The following is a 25,439-nucleotide window of genomic DNA, read 5'->3' as shown; positions in this document are numbered from 1 at the left end:
CTGAATATGCCAGGTGAGGCTGTACAAGTGAACTGTTTAGCATATGCTATGTACAAGTAAATGGCAATTTACTGAGGAAAAGAAAGAATAATTGCAAACATTTATGCCTCATACATGTGTATGAAACAAAAAATCTCTTAGAAAGCTTGCCCAACCAAAAGGCAAGGCACCTGACAAACACTACCCCTAATTTTGTCGCTTTGTAGGTGATTGCTTCCTTCCTTCTCTTCCTGCATTTGATTTCTTATCTTCTTCAGAAGTGCTCACCAAGAGACACACAGACAACTCCCTGAAAAGGGTGGAAAAGAGGTGGCAGCAGGGAGAGGCTGGTCCTATCCAGCAAACCACCCACCTAACACAAAAGCGATTCCTCGCCATTTGCTGAGTACAAAGATGCATCGTACCACAACTTCAAAGCCAGGTCTGTTCTTCCTTTAGACAGCTGAGGTGTTTCTGGATGTATTGGCTGTTGATAGCCATGGGGGTCCTGAGCCTTGCCTACTGTGCCCCATTAGAGTAGTCTTTATTTATGCTGGTGTTTTCTGGAAAGTACTGCACAAGTGCCAAGAAAAGAGAAGACTCTGATTTGTTTGGGTCTTCTGTCAGAGTAGCAGGCAACCTGCCATCAGCGGTGCCTCTTTGTAACCAAACTACTCTCTCCCTTGTAAAGTACTGATACTCTCAAATATTACATGAATCAAGAGGAAAAACGGGGTGTTATTACTGATGTGAATGACAAAGCACAAGAAAGGAGCCCTGTAAAAATAACTGCTCAGTGAGAGAGAGAGACCAGAAATGTCCATCCTTTGCTTTCTCCCAACCTCACCTTTCACCTCACCTCCCACCTGATACCAATGAAGCACATTTGAGCTGTAACAAAGATGGATCAGTTGCTGCGCAGTTCCCTGGTGCTTACCTAGACAACAAAGTCACCTAGTCCTAACCCAGTCATCCCTCAGCAAACTCTAAAAGGAAATAAATTCATCCATATCAATAAGTAAATTATAAGAGCACCTTCATCCATCTTGTTCCTGTATTTTTAAAATTTGATTGTGGCCAAAGAACTGCTGGCTGGAAATTACCCTTCCCCCAGTTCGTGCATACACCCTTTAAAAATGCAAAATCTAGCCCTCTATTTCAATATTTCTGATGTCAGTGACCGGTGTCGGCTCTCCCCATACAGTAACTGCTTTAAAGCGCTGCATACAGCACTGCATTAAAAATTAATTACACATGCTATTTTATTGATAGTGCATAATGTAATGAGCACCAGCTGTGCTAAACATCCAAACTCCTTTTTAAGACAGCTATAAAAAAAGAAAGAAACTGCACTTCCAAATGCTTCTCCTGTCAGAGGAGAAAAACAGCAACATCTTGGATGGATTTGAAACAGGATTCTTTGATTTAGCTCTCCATTTGGAGCGTTTGAAGAGTTCAGACTCTTGGGCTCAGCATAGTGGTATGCGATTGAGTTAACTCTCTAAATGTTGGACCCATTGTCTTTACTGCAGGCAATGTTTCTTGCACCCTTTTGTCTTGAGACTACAAGATTCGGTTCCACCCGTTAATATTGCAATTAAGAGCTTTTCATTTTCCTTGGATGTCTGGAAATTGCAGGCATCCACTTTAAAGCACCTTTAAATATCTCTATTGCCCCTGCTGGTTCTTAACTTTAGGTAATTAGGACTTACAAAGTTAGAGTGATAGGGCGCCTGTCTAGAACAAAGCCTCAGCCACACGTAAATTGCCAGTGCTGCTGCCCCATGCAGCACCCTAATTTTAGCTGCCTCTTTGCTCTGTTAAGATACCATCGTTACCTCTTGGCAAACACACCATCCAGTCAAAATATATAAGTTTGCAATTAGCTACATCTCTTTTGAGTTTAGATCTGAGTTTAATATCTGGTGAGAAAGAGAGCTGCGCAGACAGACAGGTCACATATGATTTTAATACTTGGATAGATGGATGAACACAGAGATTGATAGATAGATGAAAAGATAAATGCATACATACAAACTGATGCATATCTGTTTTTAGCACATACATCCCTCACACAGCCCTGCACTCTGTAAGTACTGTGCACAATGTCAATTCTACTATAGCACACACTAAATATTTCCCTAAAATAAATAAATACATGTAACCATGACTAATAGGACACCTCTCCTGAATATTAGCCAGGTACTTTAAGCAAACCTTTTCTTTGTGGAAGAAAATGAAAAAATACATTTTTAAAGGGTGTCAGGGAAGCTGCCTTCAGTCTTTGTCTGCCCTCTGAACCATATACCCAAAATATGTCTTTCTCCTCTCAAAAAAACACCATAAGATGATCAGAAATTGAGTTTTGCTGGATTATTTTTTTTATATATATTTTTTAGATTCAACTCAGCAAAAAAAAAAAATTAGGAGTAATGTATCAGCCATCGTCCTGGGACTTGATGAGTTGGGAGGTTTTTGCTGGATGAGTTTGCATTCTCTGCTCTGATTACTGTTTTGTTTTCCATTGATCCTCCTGTGTTAATAAAACCCAGTCTGGAGTGAACAAAAGCTTGCTTCTTGTTCTAGTAAGAAATGTGCCGAGCACATACCATATCATTAACATAAAAGTTTTTGAAATAATACTGCTTTCTAGACAGCCTGTATTAATTGCAGCAAGCTTTTTACAGCAGGGTGGTCTAATCTAGCTCTTCTTATTGGTTGATTCCAGTTATAAAACCAGCACAAAATGAATACTGTGATGTACTTGAAGAAGGAAAAAACATTCTTTTAAAACCTATTATTTACTCACAGGTACTTCTTTTATCTTTATTGCCACCTTAACCTTTGCTAAGAAAACAGAAATGATGCAGTAAGTAGAATTTCAGCAGCCAAGTAAATTGATATTAACTTTACAAGATGACCGTGTGATTTTCAGAATGTCCTAATGACTAACACAGCTGATTCCTTGAATTAAAAGGAGCTTGTTCCACTCTTCTGAGCTATGGCCCCATGCCTTCCCCTGTTTTAGCCCTTCAGCTTCACAGCCCTGTTCATTAATCACTGCTGTCCATTCCCGCTTGCTGTTTTTATATATGCAACTAAGTATCATAATTGCTTTCCACCTCCTTCCATCAGCCTACATGTGGGAAGCAAGCAGTTTCGCTGGTTGGCTGAATGTATGTGTACTGGGAAGATTTAATTATCTTTACAGAGATATATAAAACCCTCGCTCATGGGCCCAGGTCCAAAGACTTTGGATCAGGTTTGTATCTGAACGCAGGCAGAAAGGATAAATTATTGTCTGTGGCACTGCAATCCACTTTGTCTTACACCGATCAGAGTTCCTTTCCTGGGGCTTTTACACGGTAGGATCTTCAGGGCAGGGACTTTTCTCTTTGGAGAGCACATTGTAAAGTGCCATGCACTTCTGTGCTGAGATTTTCAAAGCTCGTTTCTCGTTAACTTTAATGGGAAATGGGCATCCAAATCTCTTAGGCAGCTTTGACAATTTAAGACTTAATGTACAGTATTAATAAATCAGCATCATAAAAAGAGCCTTATGAAGATGTATTGTGAAAAAATAGCCCCACAAAAAACATTGTAGTGTATGTGTGTATGCATACAGGCATATACTTTTCTTTACATAATTACGTCTCTCAACAATCATTTGCATGTCTCTGTTATGCAGAAAAACCTGTGTGCATTTTACAGTTACTCTAAGCAGTTGCAATTCATTGAAATGAAATAAAAAGCAGGCTCAGAAAAGCACCCTAATCTGGCAAGGGGTAAAGCAAAATGAATTCTTTGCCCATTTATATTTTAGATCCAAGCTACACAACCCTGTGAATTTCATGACTCTATTCCAACTTCTAATTAAATAGGCACTAAAAACATTTAAACAGGAGAACCCAATTCAGCAGACAGAAGCCTCTGAGGCAAAAATAAATAAATAAATAAAGAGACAGGGAGAGAGACTTTTCCAGTGGCAGACAATTTAAAAAATCACATAGAAAAAACATAGACCTTCACCTGCACATTCCTCACCCTGTGGTGCCTTGAACACAAAGAAAGGAACAAAGACAGGAGGGACTGCACTGTCAGGAGAGGTGCTGGAAACCAAGCGGACTTCCCAGCATCGTTTGCTGTGATCGAAGCTGTTATCAGCAGCACGTTTCCTACAAATCACAAACTGCTCTGGACGAGGCAGAGGGCTTCCCATCTGCACAGCTAAATGCTACTCAGCTGTCTAGGCAATCGCTCCTATCTAGGTCCGAGATTTACAAACACAACTCTTCCACGTTCAGACCCCAAACCCAGCAGGTTGGGATCCCCAGCACAAAACTGCTGGGCCTGATCTGGTAGTGCCTCACAGAGGTCTGGGAGTACCTGCAACTTCCAGCCTTCAGGGTCGCAGCCTGCTTGAGAACTGCATTGAAAAACTCCAGGTCCTGCATTAAATGAATGCTGAAAAACAGGAAAGGTAAGAAATGATGAAGGAGGAGAAGAGGCGGGAACTGTTGATGGCTTTTGTTCAAAGAAGGAAACAATTCCTCAGAAGCAAGAACGGAGCTGACAGAATAAAAGGCTAATCAAGTCAGAGAGACAAGCAGATCTCTAAAGCTGTAGCAAGTGACTATTGTAAATGGCTATATTAAAAAAGAGGGCACAATGCAGGGATCATCACTAGATTATTAGTCAACACAAAGAACTCACTTTTCTTTCATTTCCACAAAAACATTTTGAGTGCAAGAAAGATCCTGCGACTCCTGCTACAGGGTTTAAAGCATGTCCAGGCTCATTTACTAAGGGAGCTAAGAAAGGGTTAAACAGATATAATCTCTTTTTCAAGGGAAGAAAATGCTTCTTTCAAGCAGAGCTTGACCAACTACTGTCATAAACATGTATCATGCACTTTGATATAACCTATTCTCTAAGTGCCACAGACTGCAGCAGTAATTACAGGAAGCCATGATAACAGGTCTCTCTCTCCGCAGAGCTGGCATCCTTCTCCCAGCAAACACACCACTCTGAAAACTGGCCCTGCACAACTCTAAAGCGAGAAATGAAAGTATGTAACAAACCAAAGCATCGCTCTCCCACCTCCTTTAATCAGTCATTCCTTCCTTCCTTTTTAGTTTTGCTTCCTTCCCTCCCCACCGGCTGTTGGCATCAGGAGCAATGGGGAACCAGGGCATCCAGTTTGCTCTTACAGCTACCTGCCTACCAAAGGCACCTATGTGCATCCTGTGTTGGTAAAGACAGCAGGAAAAAGGAGATCAGTTCTAGTTTGCTTGACCAGCTGGGAAAGGGGGGAAGCGGGGCACCTATATGACTTTCTCATTCAGCATTCACCACTCAGAAGCCCATCTCCACACCATTTGAGGCCAGCTAGTCAGCCTGATAATGTCAGAAAAGCAGAGCTCAATGAGAATAGCATCCCACCATGCTGCATATGGTAGCATGGATGAGAAATCACACCAGGTCCAGGGACGTCACGCATTGCTGCATGCCCAGCACAAGCAGCTGGGCACAGGCTGAGCCCAGACGGGAGGCTTGGGAGCCTTCCTCGAGCACCACGAGCTTCACCTGGGGTCCACAAATTGAGACGTGCAGGGACCTTCTCGTGAGATAGAGCACGCTGCTGCAGTACCACTGTTAATGTAAAGAAAAAAGTTGACCAGAGCTAACTTTTGCTACTTTAGGGGGGCAGAAGGAGCCATAGGCCAAAGGATTTACTCATCACAGTCCTTGCTGTCTCTAATGTCCTCACACATTACTTATCCAGCACCATTCTGGGAGCTCCCTATTAAAGCTCCACACGCATTAGCGTGAATGAGGGCTGCAGGATCTGGCCCACCACAGCTGGACTCCACCATAAGTGCATGCGGATTTCACCACAGCTGTATTTTCTTTTAAGCCCCCCACCCACCCCCCCATTTTCACCTCTCCAGCCTGCAGTTCACCACAGCCCCAATCTTGCAACTGAGCCACACTCAGAAACACCCACTGATTTCAAAGAGATTGCTGGGTCTGAAAGGATGGGGTCTGGCAACCGTATGGCCGTGTCCTCTTGGGCTAGCTCAGCGCACCCTCATTTCCACATCACTTTCCCCTCCTCGCAGTGACAAAAGTCAGGCATCCAAAAGGAATAAAGGGAAAAAAAAAAGCTGCTGGGGGAGAGGGGAGAGATGTGTGGCAAGTTACCAAGGAGCATTTTCTCAAAGCAAGGGAGAAAACTGCATGGAGCACATACATCCTGCGTGCATATGGGCTCAGAGAAAAGCCTTTAATACGAATGATTAGGGAAAAAAAAAAGGTGTGGGGGGGGGAAGGGGGAGACCTCAGATGTTAAATGTTATCCAATTAAGCTTAAAATAAACAGCCCAGAGAGATGAAATCTTGATACCAGGGTATCACATTCTGCGAGGAGTCTCAGACATTTGTTCACAACGTGGCACAAACGGCCCGGCAGCAGCCGCTGGTGACATCTGAAGGTGGGCAGGCAGGAGGGGAAGGATGGAGGGAGGAGGGAGCCACACACCCCTTCCCGCTCCCCATCCTCTGCCAGCACGGGGAGAGGGGCAGGAGGGAGGGCAGGGGGTGTTTGGGACATTTTCACTGCCTTCCCCACATAACCCAGCAAAGGCAGCTCTCCCACAGCAAAGATGACATCACTTGGCAGCACTACTGACCTTCAGATAGCAACAAAAAAAAAAATGTTTCTATTACCTGACAACTGACAATGACATCCAAATGTGCCTGACGTCTCAGTCTGAATCTCAGTCTGAGTCCCGCCAACTGAGACTGCACGTGCACCACAGCAGGGCAGGCTAAGGCAGGGCGGGAGAGAGGCCAGTGCGCGGAGAGGTGACGTGATGACGGATGTGTGAGGGTGGGAGGAGGCAGCTATGGGAGCCCCCGGCAGGTTTGCAGGCCTGGACGGCCCTGGAGAAAAAACAATAGAAAAAACTGTCAGTCGGACCTAAGTTTGAAGGGACAGAGGAGGCATCATCAGAGGGAACGGGTGAGGCGGGGGCTGGCTGCCTAATGCACTACGCACTTGCTCTGCACTGCTCACTGGGGAAGGAGCCCTTGGGGCTCGCTTTGGGCTGGGGAAGAGCAAGAAGGGACCTGGGGGCCCTGCGAGCCCGGCTGGGGGCACAGAGAGGGGCAAAGCGGGGGCACGGCTGGTCCTGGTGCAGAGGAGAGCCAGAGGCGGCAAGCGTCGCCACCAGCACTTGCTCAGGGACCGAATCAAAAGGGGGATTATTGTTTTACGGCTGTGTTAATGCATTTAGCTGACACAAAACCGGGCAGGCTCTCTGCCGAGCTGCTGCTGAAGCGGGCTTGACACACCAGCGCAGACAAAGTGCAGTGACTTGGAGCTCAAATGGCTTCGGAGGGGTGCCAGGAGCTGAGCTCCCAGAATGAGGCATTCACGGGCCACTGTGCTGCCCGCCCGCCTGAGCCACAGCCAGTTGTGCATTTTGCATGCCCCCATTATGCAGTCCGCTTCCCTGTCGAGCCTGCGAAGAATGGAGCAACCTTTTTTTTTCCTGGTAGCTGAAAAAATGATATTGTAACCTCCAGCTGTATTATTTATTTTTAACCCCTCTAGGAATCACCTGCCATTTCAAAGCTGCCTTTAGACTTCTCTCCTTCTCCACTGGAAACGCGCACTCCTTCTGGCACTAGTCCAGACGGAGCTCCATGGTTTTGAGAACTCAAACACAAGCCTTACATATCGATATACACCTGCACAAATACAGACAGGCACAAACAGACATGCACACGCAGAATCAGGTAAGAGCCACATTTCTGGCTGGTGCAAAATCAGCAGAGTTCAGGGGGAAGTTGCAAGAACAGCACCGCTCTGCATCCCACCCCATTTATTTAAAACTGCCCTCTCCGCTTAATTATTACATAAAGGGGAGCTACTAATCAAGGGCAGTTTCTAAATGAAGATATGCGGTGGACTGGTCGCCATTAAAAAGCTGGCATTTGCCAACAGCTACCGCACAGTGGTAGGTCAGAAACCACAGTTTCCCCCTTTGTTTAGATCAGGAAATACGTGTGCAAATTGTGGGGTATCTTCTGGCAAATGCTCTCTTCTTTTTTCTAAGGGTGGTGATTCTGTCTGTGCACACATGCACGCCTTGCATACATGTGCAAACACCATGGCAGCAAGGAGAAATATGTTCACCCATGCTCCCTTCGACCCTAGAAGAGCAATGTTTCGAAGGGAGGCTGTCCACCTCGAGGATCCTGGTTCAGAAACCAGGCCTACGTGTTGATCTGACAGCTACACATGTGAGGCAAACGGGAATACTTCATCCTTGGCACAGCATCCAGCGCTCCAGTCTGCAAGGACTGCATTTGATTTTGTCGTTTATCTTAAATGGCTAAGAGACCACCAGAGCAAAACATTTGTGTGAAGCTTTTGCCAAAACCACAAGTGAAGAGTCTAAATTCCCTGTGTAAATACTTGAGCTTCAAGCATCAAGGATAAAATTTGTGCTCTTTTGTGAGGACTGGTTTTAAATAGAAGCCATCTCTGTGGCGCATGGAGCAAGGAAGGATTTTTTATTTTGGGGGCTCAGTTGCCTGGCTTTTGCAACTGTTTTGATCTCCCTGGAAATACTACACAGGCAGGTAATGATAACTACTATCTAGACTGTACTGATGTTGCATTAGGGGTAGAAATGTATTCTAGGCACATGGAAATGGATGTCAGACACTGATTTCTGTATGTTCTGTAATACACATGAATAACAACCTTTTTCATGGAACAAAACTTAACACAAATTCCCTCCAATTACTTAACAGTTGTATCTTATATTCTTGATGTAATAAAAACAACTAGGCTGGACAAGACAAGGTTGAGCTGCCTGGGCACTTATCCTTGCTGGGAAAGCCGTGAGCTTGAAATCTGGTTTAGAGTTGGACCACAGCTGCATCTCAGATGGCACCTAAACATGTCTCCGGCCCTGCCATGACAGAAGACCCAGGTCTTGCTTTCACTGAGTCCCTCCCAAGTCATGATGCCATATTACAGCCCTCAATAGGGTTTGGAAGCAGCCTGTCATACAGAGAAGCACATGAAGCCCACCAAGTCCACCAACAATCACAACTGCATGTTGTTTTAATGTGGAGGTGCATGGGTCCTAGCCCGCAACCCTACCCTGAAAGTGACAGCCCCTCCCCTAGTGTTGGTGGGTCCCACCTGTCTGTTAGCAATTAATTTGATACAATCTGTATATCTCTGAGCTGTATAAGAAAATGCTAAGAGGTCACCAAGAGGGTAAAGAGTGGCCCTCCCTACTCTTATCCAGTACGTTTCCTCTAGTTTTGAAAGGAAATTAAAGTTTCAAACAAGAGGTTTCTAACCCCCGGGGGAAAGGGATCCTGTAAGAGCCTTCCAAGAGAGGTAGTGGGGGCAAACCAGCCATCCACTTTAACAAGGTGCCTACTAACTGTATGGGAAGGATTATATGATCTGGTTTCCAGTGAAGGGATGGAAAAGAAGATGTCACTCAGAAGGCTTTTTTTTGTCCTTTCATTTATATATCCGGAAATTTAAAATGTGCCAATCTAGGAAATAAGTAGGAGGGAGAAGAAGAATGGACAAAGAAAAACTCTGGCAGATCTTTAAGGAGACCCACTACCTCTCCCTGAAATGACAAAACTGGTGCTGTCAGACCAGAAGGCTGAGTCTGCCCCTACAAGCCATTGCAAACCAGGCAATTCTTTATTTTCCTTGCTACTACTTCAGGGTTTGCTTCTTTGTCACGGATAACAGGACGGTCCTCTAGAACCAGATTGATTGGCAAATCATGAAGAGGAAAATTGTATCCACTGCCCTGGAGGAAAGGCGTGGAGAAAAGGAGCACTCCACCGTTAGGTATGCAACACTTCTTTATAGCTATAGAAAGAGTAACAGTGGAACTCTGCAATGCTCAGCTTGTGTTTGCTAAGAATATGCCCATGTTTTACCTCTCTAGCTCCTCTTCTACGGTATTTTTCCCCAGATAGCCTCCCTATTTAAAGCTGAACATGAAGATGAGGGTTGTGCGCTTCCTCAGCTTAACTGCTGCAGGTAATGGACATACACAGACTGAGCAAACCAATAAAAACATACCCAGCTATGAGTAGACAGACAGATAGCTGCCATCCTAAGATGGTGCAGGAGTTTTCTACTCAACCCATGCAGCACCAGGTGAGGGAAGGGAGCGAGTCTCTGTAATCCTATGACAGATTGACTGCACCACGTTGCACATTCATTTAAAAAAGCAAACACTCCCGCAAGCACCTGCATGTCACACAAGGCACAATGACAACCTGCAAGAAGGGAAAGCAGACAGCAAGGACAGCAGTGCAATCTTACAGACTGATCTGGAAAAACAGATCAATTTGGGGTGAATGTGTGCATGCATGCAGCTCTCTGTCTCTCCATGCACACTGCCATGATGTGCAAGGTTTGAGTCTCCTCTTGGGCCAGCACCATGAAATCATCCACCTGCACTGCAGATCTCAATTACATATTCTGCATTCATTCTGCACGGATGCGAGGGGGAGTTTTGCACATAGCATGAGTGTGGTACATGCACAGGGACTGTCACAGTGCAAATAAAAGATCTGCATTGCTGATAGGAAAGGAGGATTTTGTCCTTATGGCTCAGCACATACTCACTGCCTGCACATGTCAGTAGCTCCCAGGTTGTGTTGACTCCCAGACACTGCTAAAAGTATTTTTTTTTTTTTTTGCTCTCTGCTATTTTTAAACTTGCAAAGAAGAAAATAAGGTAAATTGGACATGACCCCAGAAGATGGAAATGAGCATAAGAACCTAGATGAACGTGACAAAAGCCACAATCAAGGCATAAATTGCATCCTTTTGTTGTCCCTCTCCCTGAGCCTAGGCATGACTGGCCATATGACATGGTATATGTAAAACATCACGCTCTTCTGGCACATCTGCAGAAAAGTGCCCGGGCAAAGCACAAAGATGGGGCTACAAGCAACATTCACAACGTCCCATCTCCGACTGAGGACCTGATCTTAATTTAAGAGATCTTGTTTTATACCTCATGTTGTGTGCAAATGCAGCCATGTGTAGCTGTATGGCTGGTGTATCCCTCGGGGTGCTGTGTACTTGCTGGGAGGGTGACTGCGTGTGTCTGCACGGGCAGACAGGCAGGTGCACACGCAGACGTGTAAGCCACTTAACAGGGCACGAACCAAGTTTTTGTGTGTCTCTCTGTGCCTGTCTGGTGATGGAAAATCAATCAATGGCTGGTTAAAGACTAAAGCTCAGTTCCATTATTAAAAAACTCTCTCTTAATAAAAAGAAAAACATCTGTTCAAACAGTGAACAGCTACAAATTCAGAGCGCAGGCTGCAGCCTCATCCCTTCCCTGTGCCCATCGTGTTCAGGGAGAGTATTGCAGATGTTCTGAGATGGGTTTTACATGTACCATTGCAGCAGCCTTAAACAGACACATCCAGAAGTGAAAGACAGATCTATTCACTAATCTTTCCAACAGATTTTTTCCAAGCTTTTTCTCAAACAAGTTGTCTCATCTGTATTATACCATCTCATACGAACCATTCCCCCATGGTGTTATATCTTTCTACCGTGTCTTTTCACACAGGCACCAACAGGACTGAAGGAACCAAATGTGCACAGCACACGTGCACACACACACACCTATGCACATACACACACGTTAGTGAGACAGAGGCAGAAACGTTTCCAACAGCAACTAGGAGAGCAACGAATGCCCACCCTGCAAGGGGCAGACATGCAGCATCCCCCAGTAAGGGCAGAAGGACTCTGCGATATATGCAGGCAGGCTGTTACACACACTCATGCACAGAGCCCAGTTCATGGCCAGACACACCTGCACACCAGCCCGTACCTTGTCCCCCTGCACACACAGCGGTTTTGGAGCAGTTCCCCCACACTGGTTCATGATGCTCTGCTAAAACTAAAACTTTCTCAAGCTGAAAATGGAAAGGCTGCACTGGGGAGAGAAGAAGCAGGGCAAAGAAGGGATTTCTTGTTATATTTTGCTTGGGGATTTTTGGTTTTATGATTTTTTTTTATTATTTTTTTTGGCAGACAAGGATTCCCTTTGAATTGATACATTTCTTTCTCCCAAGAATTTCGAATGATAATGCATAAATGAGTCATAGATCAAGAACAGCGACGTGGTGAGCAAGAAGGAGAAATAGTGTGAGTGAGGGGCACTGGCACAGAAATTTGACAGTACCCCAACTCCCCCTCTTCCTCCCCCCATGCCAAGACATTAATTCTCACAAGTCGGAGAAAATTACTATGCATGAATGCAAAAAGCATGATCAGGAGTAATTAACATGGCTTCATATGCAAATTTTATTAATGCAGAAGTACAAAGTCATTATGCAAATGAAACTTACGTCAACTCTCTTGACAAATATTCATCTCTAAAGCTCAAGTTTCTCCCTTCTATTTTTTTTTTTTAATTTTTGGTGTAAAATGGAAAAAAAAAAAAAAAAAAAAAGCGACGAGGACTGTTTGACAAGTTTGCAAAGTTGTTTTTCAACCGGAGAAATTTATTCTTGCATTGTTGATATTTTTTTGTTGTTGTTGGCAGGTACACGACAGCTCATGGAGGAGAGCGGGAGGATGGGGGGACGCGGGCTACCAGCAGCAGGCAGCCAATCAAAACGCCAGCGGCTGTAATGAGCGCGATTGATGACTGTTTGGCTTTACTGCAGGGTAATGAACTAGAATCCAGTCTGAGGAGGAAAAAAATATGAATATTCATGAAGCTGTGCTCCTGCCTTTGATGATTAAAGAAATTTTTAATATTCAAATAAGCGCTTGCCAAGTGATTAACAAAGAACAAGCACGCAGGAATATGGAAATGGAGCTGTGGAAGATTTGGGAGTCACAGTCTGTGCAGAAAAGACAGCACAAAATTTCATAAACAAGATAGGCAGATAACCCAATTCAAATCTGAGCAAATAAAGGGGAAAAAAAATCCCGTTCTTTTTCATCTGTTTGGATATTGTATCAGTCACTTTGTTTTAAAGTGCAAGGGAGAATAAAAGCAACCAATGCAATAAGACCGGGGGAGAAAATCCAAACCCTGAGAAACCCAACCCAGCAATTACAAAGTAAGAGTCCTGGGTGAGAAACTGATAAGAAAATGATGGCTAAGTCCACTCTCTGCTGTGGGCTATGGCTTTTCAAAAGCGGGAGCCTGCCTGATGCTGAGAGCCTACTAGCTCCTGCGAACTGCCAACTTGTTGTATGTGACCAGAGGGAGGCAAAAGTATCCTGAAATAACTGAGCCAGTCCCTGCCATTAAATCCCTTTGCTCAACTACAGAGTGCATGGCAGGGCTTGACCGCTGTCTGGGAGAGAAGCGAGGGAGCGCAACACAAAGCAGAAGTGTTATAGCCATGAAAAAAAAAAAAAAAAAAAGGAGGGGGGGAGGAGGGGTAAAGTGCAAAAGGAGGATGCAAGAAGGTCTCAACTGCCCACCCTGGTAATCAGCCAGTAAGAAATGTGCTTTCTGTGCCAGAGAGAGAAAGGTCCTCCCCTCCCCTCAGGTTTCTGAAGAAGGATGCAAAAATCCAGCCACATTACAAAATGTCTGATAAGTTCAGGCTCTCACAGTTTAATAGCTTCACTAAGGATTCACACTGAAGCACATAATAACAATATTAGCTGCTAAAATGACTTTGCAGTTAAAATACATCTAATTAGCAGCCAGCGACATCCTTTTTTTTTTTTTTTCCTTTTTTGGAAAAAAACAGTTAACTTCAGGGCTACCTTATACCAGAATGAAATGTGGTTGAGCTCTTTCTGTTTTCCAAAAACAAAGTAAGTATAAGGATGTCTTCAAACACTTATGGCATTGGAAAACCGACTCACCTTCTTTGTTTTTAGATCCTGGGGTTTCACAGGCCTGTTTGGCTTTTCTGCAGAGCTTTAAAACCTCTGGTTAATTATTACCTATTTTAAAATCTAAAGATAGGATAGTCTAGGTACCATTTAAAAATTAGCTGGTGTATTCAGAATGTAACGTTTCCACTCTATTCCAAGAAATACTAATGACAATAACAACACACGAGGACAATGTTACAAAATGCACAAAACGGCCATGACTGGAACCTTCAGAGCCGCCGTGAAAACACATCAAGGAGCTAATGGGATTTTCCCCCCCAAATCTGCTCCATTTTTAGAGATACAAATATACACAGTGTTGATGTATTACAGGAAGGAAAAAGGGGAAAAGGAGTGGGAAAAAAAATGGTGAAACATAAGTAAAGATAAGGTTAAACACCACGCAGAGGTATTGCTGGGAGTCTTTCCTCTGAATAATGCCAAGACCTTTAGAAGATGCCTGTTGTCTCTAGGTGCGTGTGGGAGGGTGAAGTGTGATATTACATAACGTACATGCTGCAGTGGCTATGCACAACCACACTGATTAAAAAGCTTGACTGTGAAGTTCAGCTTTCCGTTTCCTGGGCTTTTTGTAGCTTGTGCCAGACCCTTGAACACCGTAAATGTTATCCTTTGTCTATGAGATTCCTTGTCTTTATTTTAATCAATGCATTTTCTTTCCTAATGACACAGAAGCAACTAACAGCTCATGCAGTCGGTTGCTTTGAAGCCCTTCTTAAATGGCAGTTGAGTTCTACCATATAAATGTGAATACTTAATATTTATGCCACATTTCCTTCCCTTCTTTCTTTCTTTCTCTCTTTCTTTCTTTCTTTCTTTCTTTCTTTCTTTCTTTCTTTCTTTCTTTCTTTCTTTCTTTCTTTCTTTCTTTCTTTCTTTCTTTCCTTCTTTCTTTCTTTCTTTCTTTCTTTCTTTCTTTCTTTCAAAGCCCCCCATCTGCATATTTCTGGTGAATAATGATACTTCAGTAGGGCAGGTGAACATACATTTCAGCACACAGAGTCAATGGCAAAAAGTATTAAAAGTCAATGTTGTAAAACTCAGCCCCTAAATTTAAGTGGCTTGAATTGAGCATGCAGCTGTGGTTGCCTGTCAGTAGTTAGATGCTGTAATAATAATAATAACAACAACAACAACAATAATAACAATAATAATAATAATACGCCTTTCATTTCTCTAGTGCCTTCCACGCAAAGATCTGGAAGCACTTTACAAAGATAAATAAACTGAGCTTGGAACACCCTGCGTGGTTAATAAATATCCTAATATATCTAAATATCCTGTTTGGAGCATGCAACTCTTCTCACTGTGTAAAATTCCACATTTTAGATTGTCCACATGTTTGCACATGGTGTTTTGGGGGCTCAGACATCGAGGGTAGGCTGTGGAGATTTTTACTTACCTAAGAGGCCATGTGGGTTTCCAGGAGCAGCCTGCTTATGCAGTGCCAACACCTGTATTTTGGGCAATAGGGGCGTTGGTTGTGGCTGGACCCGCTCCGAGGTCTGGGCGTTGCAGCATCCCAGGTCCCCCGGGGGCTCTGGTGGGGCCACCCGCACCCCCCGCACCACCCACCTGATGCCCATCCAAACCTGCCCACTGTCTTGTGTCTGTGCTTTGACTGAACGTGGAGCTCAGGTTAAAATTGAACTTTTTGACTCACCCCCATTAAATAATGTGAGGAAAAGGACTCATCCCAGCGCTGCATCCACCGCTCCCTCCCACCTGTGCCCCCTCCCAGCCCAGCCACATGGGGGGCAAAAGTAACCCCCCGCTATGGAAAGCGACCAGGAGTGAGAGGAGGGGAAATAGGGGCAGGGTTGGACCTAAAATTCCACTAGGGATAAGTAAGTACAGTGCATCAACAGATGCTGTGCAAATGTAACGTAGGAAACTGGAGCTTTTCTCATTGCAGGAGGGGGCTATTGCAGACAGGGCTCAGGGATGGGGATGTGGCTGGGGCTGGGGTGCATACCCCCTGGCAGGAGCCACATCCCTGCCCCAAGCTCCACTTTCCCCTTCCCACCCTTTGCATGCCAGCCTTTGCAGCCCCAAAATGCTTCCAAGCCAGGCCCAGCTCTCGCTCCGGGGCTGCCGAGTGCCTCACACAATGGTGCCCTGATCTGAGCTGCAATGTCCAGAAGCCACCGCAATAAACTAACAAATAACAATAATCACCCTGATCTGTGGAGTTTGTTTTCCAAAAGGCATAAAGGGTTGACAATAAACAGTTCATCAATTTTCCCAACTTTTTTCCCCAACTCTTGTAATTAAGTCCTGAGGAGTTTCAATGGTCATAAAAATCCTTGTGGGGATTAAAGTTTTTAGTCCCAGTTATACCGTGAGTGTTTCTACATGCCAGCAAATATTCCTGATATAATTAAAACATATAACCACCCCAACAGACCATCACAGCAATTTAACAGGCCCTGGAACTAATAAACGAACTCAGTGGATGGAAAGAGCTGTTTCAAAGAACATTTACAAAGGCAAAATAATATAGGGAGGCAACCAGAGGGAGAAATACCACAATAAACTGAGGACTTGACCACAGAAGCATATGGTCAAGAGGCTAAAACCGAAGTGGTCAGGGCTGAGCCACAGCCCTCCAGGAGCCAGTAAGGCTGCTGGCCGTCACCCCTGCTATGGCCTTTGGGGACCAAGCCCTGCCCACACCTCCAGCTGCTGCACTGCAGCCGGCTGTTCTTGGGTGTGACAAAAAAAGAAGAAAAAACGAAGCAAAACAAAAAAGAAAAATCAGTGGTGGAGTTAGGCAGGAGTGAGACTTTTGCAGCTCTGTGGCTGTTTGGTAGCAAAAACAGTTCCTGGAAGGGGAGGGAGCTTGGGGAAAGCGAGGCAGGTGAAGTCACTCTTCCGCTGCGTGCCTCAGTTTCCCCGTCTGTGAAAATCAACTAACGAGATCTACCTGATTTTGTTCAATGTTCTGGAAACCAAAAAGACTCTGTAACAGCAATATATTAAACGGCAGCACCGTTAACTGTTTCTCTGCTGGAAATGCAAAGCAGGACCATCAGGTGATGCCAATGTCCCTGCAAAGCACAGATGGACAAATTTAATACACAGATACAGTTAGCTTTGAGAAGGAATCACAACTCTAGTTTTTTTGGCTCAGGCCTTGCCAAAAGCAATGTAAGTGCAGGCACCTTATAAGTGCTGAATTTCAATGTGAAAAATAGTCTACCTGTCGAGTGTGAACGAATACATTACACTTCAAGTAATTTAATGGTGCTTGGGGGGGGGCCATTAAAGTGCACATTTAAAATTTGCAATTTTGCCCTTGTGCACCGAGCATGTTCACACTCTGCTGAGCATTTCACGAACGCCAGGCAAACTTAAAAAGCAAAGCAGGGTAAGCAATCGTAAGGGGGAAAAACAAGCAACAGAAAATTCTAAGATGAGGAGTTCCTTTGAGTTTTGGGTCTTTCAGGGGAAAAACATTCCTGCCATGTGTGTACAAGTGGGCCAAACTTTGATAACTGAAACTGTCAAATTAAATGAGTGGAGAAATCAGCTGGAAATGGTAAAACAGTCCACCAAACAAGGGGAACCCCGAGGATGTAAAGCTGCAGTCCTCAGTTTACTGGACAACTGACCACAACTGAGTAAATAAACAATGCTCTCTGCATGGAAAAGATGCTAGAAAATTAACAAAATGATTTGGTTTTGATTAACAAAAGAAAGCAGACAAATAAACCAGAAACCAAGGAATCTAGTTCAGACTATTATATAAGTTTAAAAAGAGAAATAATCAAGAAAGAAATGACATTTCATTTGCATGAAGACCGATGTTGCAAACCTGCACCCAATCCTGCTGTTAAACTGCACAATTAAAAGTTTCATCCAAAGACTTCAGTCTGAATAGAACTGGGCCAGTGCTAATTAGTCAAGAAAACTGAACCCTACCTGGAGAGGTAAAACACAAGTACAGTAAAAACAACCCCAGACTCCTTTCAATATGACACAAAACTGCTAAGAGAAAAGCCAACTATAAGAAAGGAAGAACCATTCTCAGTACAGGATATTTTTTCATGGGTGTATTTTTTCTAGACTAGATTCTCCTGTAACACTCAATTCACCCATTTATTTGTACAGAATAGCATCTTCCTCCGTAAGATAAAAGTATAAGGCACAAAAAGCTGTTTATTATCAGGTCTGCTTGAAATGGAAGCTGAACTTGATTACCGTGAAAGTGTATTCAAACAATAAATGAGAACAAAACAGATACGGTGTACAAACCAAGGCAAAGCAAAAGAATTCCTTAAACATCCACAGTCAGGATGAGGAAGTTATATTAGATTCATATGTATCACCCCGATAAAATAGTGTTTTTTTGTTTTGCTTTTGATGAAAATGTCAATATGCTCAAATGGCAGCTCATTGCTGTGTATCACAGTCTAACCAAATCTTTCTATAACCTCTTGCATTACAAGAAAAATCTCTGAAATGTCACCAACTAAAAAATTGAACTACCCTATAATTAGTTTCAACAAAGTAGTCCTTTTAACCCTAATTTTCCAGATGTAGATGGCATTTCCGAAGTAAGTGTTATGAACCTTCCTTAAGGACAAGCAGAATCAAATTGTAAAATCACAAGCAGTGATCTCAGAGTTCTTCCTCTAAGTAACCCTTCTATTTCACTGTAATAAATTCATACCCAATCCCTTAATAGGTGATCAGAGAAAATACACATGCACACCTAAACTACCACAACAAAATATTTTTTAAATACTACTCCAGTCCCTAATATAATAAAGGCTGTTATAACACGTTAGCACTGGTATCATTATTCCTTATGATTCAATATTCTAATGACTGGCTGTAACAGAGGTTTATGTTCTGCCGAGGTTTATACCACTATTTAATGTAATTAAGCAAACTGGCAGCCAAAGCCTCTGCGGAAATATCATTTCTATCGCAGAGTATTCCCACCAGAAATTCACAGGAATCATAACATACAAACTTTGATTCTGTTTATTTTTTCCCCTGTTCTGAAACTGATCTGGCATTTCTTGGACTTAGTAAAGTGGAAGAAGGAATTAATTTGGCTTTTGAAGACATGTTATTATTGACAATACTAATAATCCACGGCAGTTGGGCCTTCCCCTTTCCTCTCTTTCAGCAGGCAGCACAGCCTGCAGCATCGCTTTGCAAAACCCCAGAGCTGGACTGCCCTTGTGCCGGGAGTCTGGCGAGCGTAGCAGCACCGGGGTTTTAAGCAAGCCATTAAAATGCTAATATTCAGCGTGGACCAGATCCCTGCTACCACTGAAAGCTGAACTAAAGCTCCTCTGGAGACAGGATAAGGCCCTTCCAATGTGATCAAAGAGTAAATACATGCAAATCTCTGAAGGGAAAAACAATGGTGTTTCTTTCTAATTTTAAAACCAAACAGGGAGAGTCCACCAGGTTCGTGATCCATGTTACAGTTACAGTCACACTTGGGATGCCTGACACCTGGGATCACGGCAGAAAGGAGGATGGAAGAAGGCTAAAAAGTTGCCACCTCAGGTCAAAGAGAAGCTCTTAAAGTCCGGGGTGGCCTCTGCTCGCTCGGGCACGAAGTTACCTTCTGGGCTGTGCTCCGCACCACTACTGCAGCTCTGCTGGCCAGAGCAGCTGTGCCACAAGCATACAGACAGGTTTTGTAAAGTCTCCTTTTAGCTCCACCGCCATCCAGGGAGCTCAGGACCCTTCTGCAGCCCCTGCTCAGGCAAGAACTCGGCCCCACGTGGGCCCCAATATCCAGAGGAACACGGTGAACGTGAGACAAATGCACCCGCTGCCTGCAGCAGCGCATCTTGTGAGCCGCCTCACTTAAAATAAGGGCTTAGTTACTTCTCACTCCCAGCTGAAAAGCTCTGAGTAGAAAACAACACAAAACAAAACAAAACAAAACAAAACAAAACAAAACAAAAAAAAAACAAAAAAAAAAAAAACAACACTGAAATGAAATCCACACCCATTTGGGGAGGGGGGGCTGTCAAGGAATAATAAAGGGAAAGGGAAAATGTCTGGTTCCTATTATTGCTATCTCCAGTGCTTTCACCTCCACAAACAGCTTAAAAGAGGGCTTCTGTAACAGAAGTTCAACTTTGCTTAATCTGGGCTCTTAAACTGCCAGGATCTCGTTACATTTTCTCCTTCTCCAGATTTTAATACTTTTATTTTACATCCTAGCGTTGTGAGGAGGGAGGGGGAAGGGGGAGAATCTCGGTGTCACTGCATGGAAGAAGTCACCGGGTTTTGCGATCCAGCAGCTTCCTTGGCAGAGGGAACTGCTGGTTGGCATAATCCACCCGCTTGACAAAACTACTATTTCTGGGCACGCGCTCAAAAACAGGTAGGAAGCAAATGCTGAGAAATAAGGAAGTAAAAACAGCCAACAGATTTTTCACTACCAAGAACGCCAAGAGTAAACATGATTTATTTAGCTGTGTTTAACATGTCTCTTCTGCACTAGACTGCAGAAATCTGCTTGCATTTAGAGCAGGAGGAGGAGGCGGGGGGGAGGGGATAAAAAGGGAATCCATTACGGCGCTCGGCTGGTACTTTCTGAATTGTTCAGTCACACAGTTTTATTGAGTACAAGTATTTTCTAGCCCAAAATATATTCATGTGTCAGAAGAAAGCAGCACTAATCTGCTGTTAATTAACAAGCTGCTGCTAACAAAAGATGAAGGACCCAATTCATACAAACAATATTTACGTGGGTGTCGCATGATTTTGTCACAGATCTTTTCTTTTCTTCCTCCGTCCCCTTAACCCCCCCACCTCCTCCTCTTCCTCAGCAGCGAGTTGTGGGGATGCGGTGTGTAGAGCCCCGGCTCCTCTTGGGGTTAGCACCCACGGCAGAGGATCCCAACCCAGACATGCTCCCCATCCCCTTGGACAGGCTCTCGCCACGGCTGCCTGGGGAACCCGGCTCCAAGGGTTCCTTTCTCCCCACGCTGGGCAGAGCCTTATGGCACGCTCACAAGTGAAATTTCCTCAAGATCCTTATTCAATTAGGAAGCAGAAGCCATCTTCTGGCACTGTGCCTGTGGCAGCAAGGCTGCCGAGGCTCTGGAAGTGGCACCCTCCCATCCTTCATCCATCCTCGCCAGAGGTTTATGGGCCACAAGAGGGAAGGGTGAGATCTTGGCCCTCCCCAATGCCCTGCCTGTGATTTCATGTTTGTTTAATGCTACCGTTTTGCTAAGGAATTTGGGGAAGGGAGACTTGCTACACACACCGAGACCTGGAAGAATTGAGGCTTGTTCAAAAATACCAATGCATGCACAAAAGGGCAGAGCTTTGAGCGCTGAACCAGAGGGCAGACTCGTGGCGATAGCCCTGCTGCCATCACCAGCTCCCTGCTGTGATTTTGGACTGTAGCCCTTGTGGCCTCATCGAGAGCAGTGCTGAGCACAGCAGGCGCCCCCGAGCCCCCACTGTCCGCAGCCACGCACTTTGGAAAATCAAGCCATTCACATCTTTCTGCCTCATCTGAGAAATGAGAGTGCGTATCTGCATATCTCCTGTGGGCGGTTTAAAGCTGGCGCTGGCAAAGAGATGGGAGGGTTAAAACCGGCATCAACGAGCCAGATGAGCACTAAAAATTCCTGGACTTGCTCCACTCCCGGGAACAAAGGTGGGATTGCGGGTTTAGGGAAAGGGCTGATGGTCTTCTGTGCTCTGCCTCTCACGCCACGCAGCCCTGCCCTAAGCAGGCTTACAGGAGACGGGTTCTAGGCTCTGCTCAGCGCTGCCATCACCCAGCCACATCTGGGGAAATGCAGGGACAGGAAGGTGGCCAGAGCACGAAACAGAAGCATCAGAGCATGATTTTAGAAGTGCCAAGGTTCTTCCATAACGGCACACTGGGGTAGCATTTCTGCTAGCACACCCAGGTTAGCATCTCACCCCGCCAGCCATGCTGCTTCCTTCGGTAAGAACCAAACTCTGCTGGAGCAAGTGCAGATCTGCCCCTCCAGGTTTTCTCTCTGTACCCCAGCGCTGCTTCCCGAAGCATGGGATTTTCACCCCTGGCAGCCCTGCCTGCTGATCCCCCCACAGCACCCAGTCTGGGCTCTGCCCTGGAGGGGTCTGGCTCCAAATGTGAACGAGCACCAACTCCTCCCGCTGTGCACATCCAGAGTCACTCCTGGCATTTCTAGGCCAGCACTTTAACGAAGCCCTGGCCTAGGGTTTTACAAAGTCCAATCTTTTTTTGTTAACAGTGATATTTGAAACATTGACATTTACCATTTGAAAAGTGAAGTGAACACATTTAAACAAGCATCTTAAAAGAGCTAATGAAAGAGAGAAACAGATCCATCTGTATTGCATTCTCCACCCGCTATCGCTCAAAAAATAAACCTTTCCAGACAGTGGGGAAGTCTCCCAACAGCAAAGACAATAGGAGTTCCCACAGGGGAGGGAGCGAGGGCAGCTGCATGCCGGTGCAGCTCCCCACCTGGGTAGGCTGCTACCAGCTGCCCATTGCCCCCCTCAAAAAAAAAAAGCAACAGCCTGAGCAGAGCTCCAGCACTAATGGAGACCTCATCCAGCTCACCAGTCCTTCCAGCACAAGCAGGTGCCCTTGCCAGGGGTCTCTTACAGACACCACTGCACCCATAACTTCCCTCTGCTTAACTGTTTCCGATGGACATTAATTGTTAGACTGGTAGCAGTGAGGATCAAGGGCATATTTCCTCAACCACAGGACAGACAGAGTGAGGTTGAAGCCAGCCCAAGGCAATGCACTGTCAAAACCCGTGACCTGAGGGGTGATGGGTGGGTGTTGCTGGTGGCCAGCTAACACGTCCTCCGCCCTGTGTACTAGAGCTGCTAACAGAAAAGTGCATCATGCATCTCTTCCAAGAAAACAGCTCCAATCGGGCATCCTCCATCAACTTCAAAATCAAAAATAAAGCGCATCTTCTGAAATGACAAACTTTGCAAAAAAAAGGAAGCATTCTTCGGTGTAGTCCAAGGGGGCTGGAGAGGGGGCTTGGTTTTGGTGGGGGGGGAGGAGGTAGGAGGTTTTGGGGTTTACTGCTTTATCTTCTTTTCACAAAGAGGCCCTGCACCATAAACATTAATCACACACTATATTCTGCCTTTTAGTCTTGAACAATTATGAGTACAGTTTTGTGATCTTTAGCCATATTTACTGATACTCAAAGGCAGATTCTATCTTGTTAGATTGTTATAAATGAGACCCCAGGGAATCGGCGCACAGGCTGAGGCAGATGTGAGAGCCTTCTCAGAGCTCATGTGCGTTTCAGTTTTCCAGTGCCGAAATTATGAATGTTTTGAAAAAAAAAAATACACTTTAGATTCCTCTGCCAGATCATTACAAAGAGTTGTCTATAGACTAGAAAGGTTGCATTTTGCTGAACTTAAGATTTTTAAGGTTAACTGTTTAAATTTCAAAGTTTGGCTTACATGTGCTTGCCATTTGTCTGCACAAAAGTTTCACAGACAGATACAGAAAAGGTCTCTGGTTATAAACCATTAAAGAGAAAAAAAAAGAAACCCACAAATTCTATCTCGTTCTCTCTTAGTTAAATATATTGTTTCTGGTCCAGACCTGTTTCATAATACCATAAAATAGAGGCATGTTTCCGACACTAGATTTGAGAAGCTGTCACATTAAAGGTAAACTTTTAATCTGCTATAGACAAACAACACACATTTTTATTTCCTGAGTAACAGCTTTGGAGAAATGTTTAAACAAGAATTTAAGAGCTCTGCGGTAAAGCCACATATAGGGGTCTCAGACAGCTACTGGGTTTGAGCTTCTTTTCTTTGTTTTTGTTCATTTTTAATTCTTTAAATAACCTACTTAAAAGTAGACTTCCAGGAGCAGAATAACCAAGATGCACAGTAAAGTGAACCTCTTGGCTTGCTTTTCTTTCAACTTAATAAAAGAGAAATGTTTGAACTGAAACACAGGCCTGAATTCCTAGCTATTCATCTTCATCTTTTTATTTTCTCGGGACTTGCAATCGAATACTTTAAAGAAGTTAATTGTGTCACAATTAGTAACACATTAGTCCTCCGATATTTTTAATAGCAACCCAGGTTTTTCCCCAAGGCACTTAAAAATGGCAGGCTCAGCTATACTCTCCTTTTTTAAAACTCCCATGCACTTTCTTCTCTAAAAACCTCCCACATGCATTTCACTTGGTCTGAAAATACCAGCACAGATCTTAATCCTGCCAACGCTTACAGACATGCTTAACTTTCTGCACATCAGTAATCCCGCTGAATGCAAGAGGACTGTTTGCATACCTACAGCTTGGAGCAGGCGAAGGATGAAATCCTGCCTTCACTGAAGCCAGTGGCAAAACCCCCACTGACGCCAATAAGGTTACGATTTGACATCGGGCTTGTTGCAGGATTGGGACCATCCTCGTTTTAAGGTACTTTCCCAAACTCTTTTTTTTATTATTTTCTCCTTTTTTCTTCCTGCTGTTTCTCCCTCTCACCTCCCACACTCACTCTTGTGGGGCCCCATATTGAGACCACTTGAAAACTTCTGCCTTTCAAATCCCTCCACGAGGGAAACCCCCTCGCTGAGACAGGAAACATCCTTTGCAGGTAAAGCTGAAAGAAACTATTTTGCCCCGCTGCGTGCATTTGAGTAAACTAATTAAAACCTGGGAACTTTGGTTCCAAACGATGCCAAGAAGCAATCGTTAATATGAGCTGAAGTGAAATGGGAAGCTCCAGACGTTTAAAATTAGCTGTAGGGAAGAAAAAAAAAAAAAAAAAGGCAGAGGGAAAGCATTTTTTAATTTTACCATAAAGCTGATGTGGTGCAATTTGGATTGCATGGGTTAAAATGAATTTGGGAGGGGGTGCTCTGCAGGGAAGGGGGAAATCGCTGCTGAAAAGCGGAGGAGGGGGAAGCAGCAGCAGCCGCCTCGGAAGCGATGCGATGCTGTGAAGAGGAGGCAGAAGTGAGCAAACCAGCTGAACTGCTTGCAGAATTAATCAGTAACAAAGAGGCTGGAGCTGTTGGCGGGCTCCAGCCCTTGAACCTGGACTCTGCTCTATAAATTTCAACTTGGAATGACTCTCTACTTGTTGAAAGACAGGTTGGCTCCTGGCCAAGCCATAGGGAGAAAAAAAAAAAAAAAAAAAAAAAAAAAAAATTCCTTCTTGCTCAGGAAACTTCCCTTCAGTTTCTAACTTTTTTTTTTTTTTTTTTTTTTTTTTTTATGAGCTAGTAATAGGGCACTCTAGAAAACGGGAAACGAAAAGCGGGTATTGAAAGCAAAAAAATGAGCCAGGAGTTGTTTTAATAAAGAAAATAAAACAAGTAGGTGCTAAATTCAAATCGGGATCTTGCCTGCACGCAAGTACATCAGCTATTATAGAAGACTTCAGAGCGCCTTGCCAATAATTCAAAGGATACTTTTACAGTTATATTAGCTGGCTACAGGTTTGACTCTGAAAATAATAAATGTCTTAAAAGAAGAACAGGGCTGTT

The 25,439-nt window shown here is 44.3% G+C and overlaps 1 protein-coding gene across 4 annotated transcripts in view; it reads right to left on the bottom strand.

Annotated features, from left to right (window-relative positions):
• BCL11B (BCL11 transcription factor B) overlaps window positions 1-25,439 on the bottom strand; it is a 96,392-nt gene that overhangs the window by 46,775 nt on the left and 24,178 nt on the right. For 2 of the 4 annotated variants that reach the window (XM_082762638.1, XM_082762639.1), the window contains exon 3: window positions 6,709-6,924. The exons of the other annotated variants lie outside the window; for them this stretch is intronic. In XM_082762638.1, the coding sequence (XP_082618764.1) occupies window positions 6,709-6,924 (216 nt within the window). The remainder of the gene's footprint in view (window positions 1-6,708; window positions 6,925-25,439) is intronic. 4 annotated transcript variants of the gene reach the window in all.

This window comes from Aythya marila (assembly GCF_965140915.1).
Source record: "Aythya marila genome assembly, chromosome: 5".
In the NCBI taxonomy this organism is placed as follows: Eukaryota; Metazoa; Chordata; class Aves; order Anseriformes; family Anatidae; genus Aythya; species Aythya marila.
This window is presented reverse-complemented; position numbering and strand designations above follow the sequence as displayed.